We start from the raw sequence: 5,957 nt of genomic DNA, 5'->3' as shown, positions 1-5,957 counted from the left end.
AATTTTTTTTAATTTTTTTTTTTTGTGCGAGTTTTTCGATATCGTTCATCTGTAAATATTTATGAATATTACGTGTAAGATACATGTGTATGTGTGTGTTAGTTTTTGTTGTTAACCTGAGCTGTCTATATTGTGTAGGTGTTTGTTTTTATTTGTGTAAACTTTTGTAGTTAAGGACTTGAGTGTGTGTATAGTTTTGTGTTTTAATAATTAAGATGAATTTCTGTTTTTTTTCTTTCTCTTTTTTTTTTTTCTTTTGGACTATCGGGTGAGTACGTATTTTTATTAGTATTATTATTTTCTTAATTTAATTTTTCATGGTATGGCTTTAGTCTGTCTACGTGTATAGTGTCCGTCGTCTCTTTTCCTTTTAGTGTTAACGCAATTTTGTAATTTACGTCCGAAATTCTTTCTAAAATTTCAAAGGGGCCTCTGTATTTGTGTGCCAATTTCTTTGATTCTCCTTGTTTCTGAAATTTTATTTTTACTAGCACCTTTTGGCCGGGTTGGTATTCTACTTCCTTGTGGCTTTTGTCGTACTGTTTTTTTTGCTTAATTTGTTCCGCTTCTATTAATTTTGGTAAATCTTGCCTAACTTTTTGTAGTTGTATTATTTCTTCGATTCTATTATGGTCTGTTTCTGGTGGGAATATTTTGTTATCTAAAGGTTGCGTTGCCTCCGTGCCGTACATTAAGTAGAATGAGGAGTAACCAAGTCTTGAGTGTGGGTGTGTATTATACGCAAATATTACCATTTTATAATATAGCGCCCAGTTTTTTTGGTTATTATCGACGTAGTGTGTTAAAGCGTTGCATATGATTTTATTCATAAGTTCGGTCATACCGTTGCTCTGGGGGTGGTAACTAGTCGAAAATATTTGAGTTATTCCTAATTTTTTCACATATGTTTTTTACTTCAGTATTTTTAACATGTGTGCCTCTGTCGCTGACGAAGTATTTTGGCGTACCGTAGGTAGTTATTATATCAAATAGAAATTCGATGGTTGCAGCTGCGTCTGCGTTTGTAACAGCTTTTGCAAAAGCCATTTCGGTTGCATTGCAAGTAGCCACTATTAAATATTTTTTACCTTTTGACGTGGGTAACGGTCCTAAATAGTCGAAACAAAGTCTGGACATGGGTTTAGTGTCGGTTAACGGAATAGATTGTAATAAACCTGGTTTTTTACCGTTTTGGTTTTTTGAAAATTGACATGATGCACAGGTTTTTATGAATTTGTTTGTGTCTTGTATCATTGTTGGCCAGTAGTATTTTTTCTTTAGTCTTGCTAATGTTTTGGTGATTCCGAAATGTGCTGATAGTGCTGACTCATGGTAAGATTTTAGAACTAAATTGACAAATTTTTTGGGTATTACTAATAGATTTTTTACTCCGTTCGGTGACCAATTTTTAAAAAATAAAATATCGTCTTTAATTAGGAATTGTCTAGATTTTCTTTTGTATTTTGAATTTTTGAATTATTATTTTCTTTCATTGCGGATATGATTCCTTTGCAAAATTCGTCGTTTAATTGGTTTTCTTTAATTTTTCCTATATTACTGTGTCAAAATTTATTTCTTCAGTCTCTATGGTTTCGAAAATATCTTTTACTTGTAACGTGTCTACTGGGTACCGTGATAAACAGTCCGCCGCTGTGTTCCAAAGGCCGGGTCGGTGTTTAATTTCAATGTCGAATTCTAATAATTTGAAAATAAATTTTGTTATTCGGGACGATGGATTTTTCATTGTTTGGTAGTATTGTAAGCTAGAATGGTGGCTAAATACTATTACTTTTCTGCCCAATAAATATTCTTTAAAGTAGTTTACTGCAAAAACAACTGCCGACATTTCCAATTCAGTGGTAGTAAAGTTTCTTTCACCCCCCTTTAATTTTCTTGAAGCGAATGCTATAGGGTGTCGTTTCCCGTCTTTGTCGTTTTGTTCTAAAATTCCCGAGAGTCCTTCTAGTGATGCGTCCGTGGTTACGAAAACTTGGAGTTCATCCTCAAAATGAGCTAGTACGGGGGCCGTTATTATGGCATTTTTTAATATATTAAATGCATTATCTTGAGAGCTGTCCCAATGAAATTTATTTTCTTTTTTTGTTAGGTCGGTGAGTGGAGTAGCAATTTTTGCAAAATGTTTAATATACTTTCTGTAATAACTAGTTAATCCTATAAAAGCTCTTACATCTTTAATTTTTGTAGGTATCGGAAAATGTGTTATCGCCTTTATATTTTTCTCCAACAGTGTTAATCCTTTATTTGATACCTTATGCCCTAATAATTCTATTTCGGTACCTAATATCACGCATTTGCTAGTTTTTAATTTTAAGTCGGCTTCGTCTAGTCTTTTGAATATTTCCTCTAGTCTGCATAACGCTTCCTCAAAGTCGTTTCCGTAACAACATATATCGTCCAAGTATGCTATCATTGTTCTATATAAAAAATCACTGAATAAATTGTTGATAATTCTTTGAAAGATCGGGCCTGAGTTTTTGAAACCTTGAGGCATTCGTTTAAAATTGTATAGTCCGAAATCCCTGATAAAGGCTGTCTTATCTTGGTCCTCCTTTTTTACTGGAATCTGAAAATAACCTTGGCAAAGGTCGATAGAACTGTAGTATTTTGCTCCCTCTAAGCTTCTAAAAAGGTCTTGTGACCTAGGTATAGGGTGTTTGTCACTAATTGTTTCGTTGTTTAGTTTCCTATAATCTACTAGAAATCTGTATTCGCCTTTTTCTTTTTTGGGAATTAAAAATACTGGTGCCGCGTAATTACTTCGACTTGGTTCGATAATGTCGGCTTTAATCATTTTATTGATTAATTTCTTTAATTTTTCCCTTTGAATTGGAGGCGTTCTGTACGGTGGCTGAAATATGGGTTTGTCGGATTTTAAGTTTATTTCGCAGGGCTCCACCTTTGCACACCCTATGTTTAATGGGTCGGATGTAAATAAATGTTTAAATTTTTCTATTAATTTACATGCTTTTGCGCGTTGGTCATTATTTAGCTCCTTCGAAATGTTTATTATTGTGCCTTGATCGTCTTTTATTTCATTTTCATTAATTATCGTTTCATTACTTTGATTTTTACACACAATGCTTCCAGCGGAAAAAATGTTTATGTTGTGATTTGTATTGTGTTCGTACCATATTTCGTCCATTTTTATAGTATTATTCTCAATTTTTATTTCTTTATTTTTAAAATCGATTATTAAGTTGTATTTGATATTAAAATCATTTCCTAATAGTAAATTGCAATTAAGTCTTTCAATGACGTATACTTTGATTTGGTATTTGAGTGTGTTGATTGTAATTGTTACTTCTGTAGTTCCTTTTTGTATTAGTTCATTATTATCTGCGCCAGTTATTTTTATTTGTTCTTTTGGTTTAATTTCTTGTTTATTTTTTGCTAGGGAATAATCTATACATGATAAATTCGAGCCTGTGTCTATTATTGCGTCTTGTTCATTGCCGTCTAGTTTTGTTTTTATGGATAGCACTCTTTGTTTTCGTTCCATATCTGAGTCTTTGCTTATATTTTGATTGTTGATTTTAATTTTATTTTTGTGTTGAATTAGCTGGTTTTTGGTGTCTACGGTTTTCTCGTCTTCTTGTATAGGCCGGTTCCGATATTCTCTTATGTAGTTTCCGCATATTTCACAAAACATCACATTTCCCCCCTCACTCCAATACTGTTCTTTGTCATCAAGGTCGTCTAGCCTATCCTTGGACGTGGACAAATATTCGCAGTCTTGGCAAAATTGTGAGTACCATATTGTTGATTTGTCAGTTTTAAGATTGTTGTCGTTTTTATTTTTTTCTACAGGGTTTTGTTGTGATAATTGTAAACGATCGAAACATTCGTGTAAGAAATGGTCTACATTTTTTTCTACAGTATTAAAGTCGGGAAAAACTGTGTTTATTATTATGTTTTTGAATTGACGTGGTTTATGTGTTTCTGTGATGATTCCTGGTGTCCAATGATAGTCTTTGTTGAATATCCCAATATTTTTCCTATTTAATTTCCAATATATTATGGCGTTTGTATTTTCGGAATCTTCGTGTATTAAATATAAGTTTAAATTGAATTGGTCACAGATAAATGCTAGATCGTCATCTTTAAGATAGTAGCCAGATTTGCAATTAGGAATGCCGAGCATGTTTAATAATTCTACCGTTTTTCTATATATACCATGTTGTTTTAAGCATATTCGTAGTGCGTGGGCACCACAGTCTCCGTCTCCGGGTACGTTTTCAGTTTTTATGAATGAACCAGCGATTAGTGTAATTTCATTCTTTAAATTATCGTTGATTGTGTTATTGAAATTTTTACCTATCGTAATATTAGTAGTTTGCGAATCATTGTTTTTAAAATATTTATTTTGTTTTTCGTTTTCATTCGTTGGCAGTAGGCATATTATAATTTTTATTTGCGTGTCTTGAAAAATAAATTTAATCATGGTAGAAATAACGTTCCAATCCTTTTTGTCTTGGCCAGTGCAAATTTTGGGTAATGCTAAGGTAGTAATATTATTTTCTATACAAAATTTCCTAGTGTTAGCTAAAGTGCTAAAAATGTTAGTGTATGCTGATTTATCGTAATATTTATTTTTTGTTATGTGGTATAGAATCCATTGTCTTCCGTTTTTCAAATAAGCAATTTCTGTCGTTTTTTTTTTCTTGGTCTATTAAATTTTGGACGTTGTTAAATTTATTTCTAAATTGTAATGCGGTTCCCTTCGACATAGTAAGGCATTGACTTGTACAATTACCGATTGCGATATTATTTGGTAATGAAAAAATGTTTACCTTCTGTTCACTGTAATCGCACCGGAAATCAGTTCTATTGTTATTGCTGAGTAGGAATTTTTGAAATTCATTTAGTGGGTTCAAACTACTTATTGTTACTATGTTTTCTATGATTTTTTCATCGTTATTATTTACCTCTTCAGTGATTGATTTATTTGAATTTGTTGATTTATACCAATTTTCTACAAAATGTATGTAATTATTTTTTTCAATTTGCTTATCTTTGTTAAATTTTGAGGTGTCGGTTTTTGTATAAATGCTATTTATTCCCCGAGTTAGATATTCCGATTTTTTTCTTAGCTCGGGTGCTATTCGTTTTTTGAAAAATTGCAATCGTTAGCATAGTGTCCATCTTCATGGCATATGTAGCATGTTATGTTTTCTCTTCTGTTTAGTTTTTCCGGCGTTGTGGATCTTGAGTATCTGTCCCTGCTGTTGTCCCTACTGTGCTGTTTCCCATTTGCTTCATTTCCACGATTTCTGTTGTTATATCGATTTCTGCTTGTATCTCTGGATCTGTCGTAAGACCTCTCTCTATTATTACGCATTTCTCCACTGGACCTATTGAATGAATTTTCCCTGTCCCTCGAATAAGACCTGTCTCTACTATTTCTTGTATTTCTGTTATTATCTCTGAACCTATTGTCGTTATATCTATCGGGATGAGGACTTTTTTCCCTATAATTGTTCCTGCCGTCGTGATCTGCTTTTCCTGGATATGGACTTTTGTCTTTCATGCGTGATCTATCTTCAAAATTGACGGTCTTGTCGTATTTTATGAAATTATGCATTTCGGTACACAGTTGATCGATTTTGGTACACAGTTGATCGATTTTATTTTTATGATAGCTGTCCACTCCTTATAATTTTCTATTTAATCGTTTTATTTCTTGATTGCTGTCTTTAGTTTCATTGTTTAGTTGCATTACTTGTTTATTTAAGATTTCCGTGAAATCGCTGATACCTGAACTTCTAGAATTAATTCTAAATTGCATCAGTTCATATTTTTTTAAATTTTCTTTCAATTTTTTTAAAGTACTATTATCATGCAGTGAAGTCGCGTGTAATATAGGTTCCCTAATACCTTTTAGTATGTACACGCAAATCTCTTCCTCTTTCATATCTTTTTGTACTTGGCTACACAGT

At 32.4% G+C, this 5,957-nt stretch overlaps 2 protein-coding genes across 2 annotated transcripts; both read right to left on the bottom strand.

Moving 5' to 3' along the window:
* Positions 1-864: 864 nt before the first annotated feature.
* LOC107882664 lies at positions 865-1,254 on the bottom strand. The gene has a single exon (XM_016801340.1). It carries the CDS (start codon positions 1,252-1,254, stop codon positions 865-867), a length of 390 nt encoding a protein of 129 aa, XP_016656829.1.
* Positions 1,255-5,119: 3,865 nt separating this feature from the next.
* Positions 5,120-5,602, bottom strand: LOC107882665 (serine/threonine-protein kinase fray2-like). Its single transcript, XM_016801341.1, has one exon. It carries the CDS (start codon positions 5,600-5,602, stop codon positions 5,120-5,122), a length of 483 nt encoding a protein of 160 aa, XP_016656830.1.
* Between the last annotated feature and the right edge of the window lie 355 nt (positions 5,603-5,957).

The sequence above is a fragment of the Acyrthosiphon pisum genome, unplaced genomic scaffold, assembly GCF_005508785.2.
Source record: "Acyrthosiphon pisum isolate AL4f unplaced genomic scaffold, pea_aphid_22Mar2018_4r6ur Scaffold_21025;HRSCAF=22824, whole genome shotgun sequence".
NCBI lineage: Eukaryota > Metazoa > Arthropoda > Insecta > Hemiptera > Aphididae > Acyrthosiphon > Acyrthosiphon pisum.
The sequence above is the reverse complement of the archived record's forward strand: the minus strand, read 5'-3'. Positions and strand labels throughout refer to the sequence as shown.

Excerpts from the sequence above, each read along its gene's own strand:
- LOC107882664 (XM_016801340.1), bottom strand. The coding sequence starts at position 1,254 with ATGATACAAGACACAAACAAATTCATAAAAACCTGTGCATCATGTCAA.
- LOC107882665 (XM_016801341.1), bottom strand. The coding sequence starts at position 5,602 with ATGCATAATTTCATAAAATACGACAAGACCGTCAATTTTGAAGATAGA.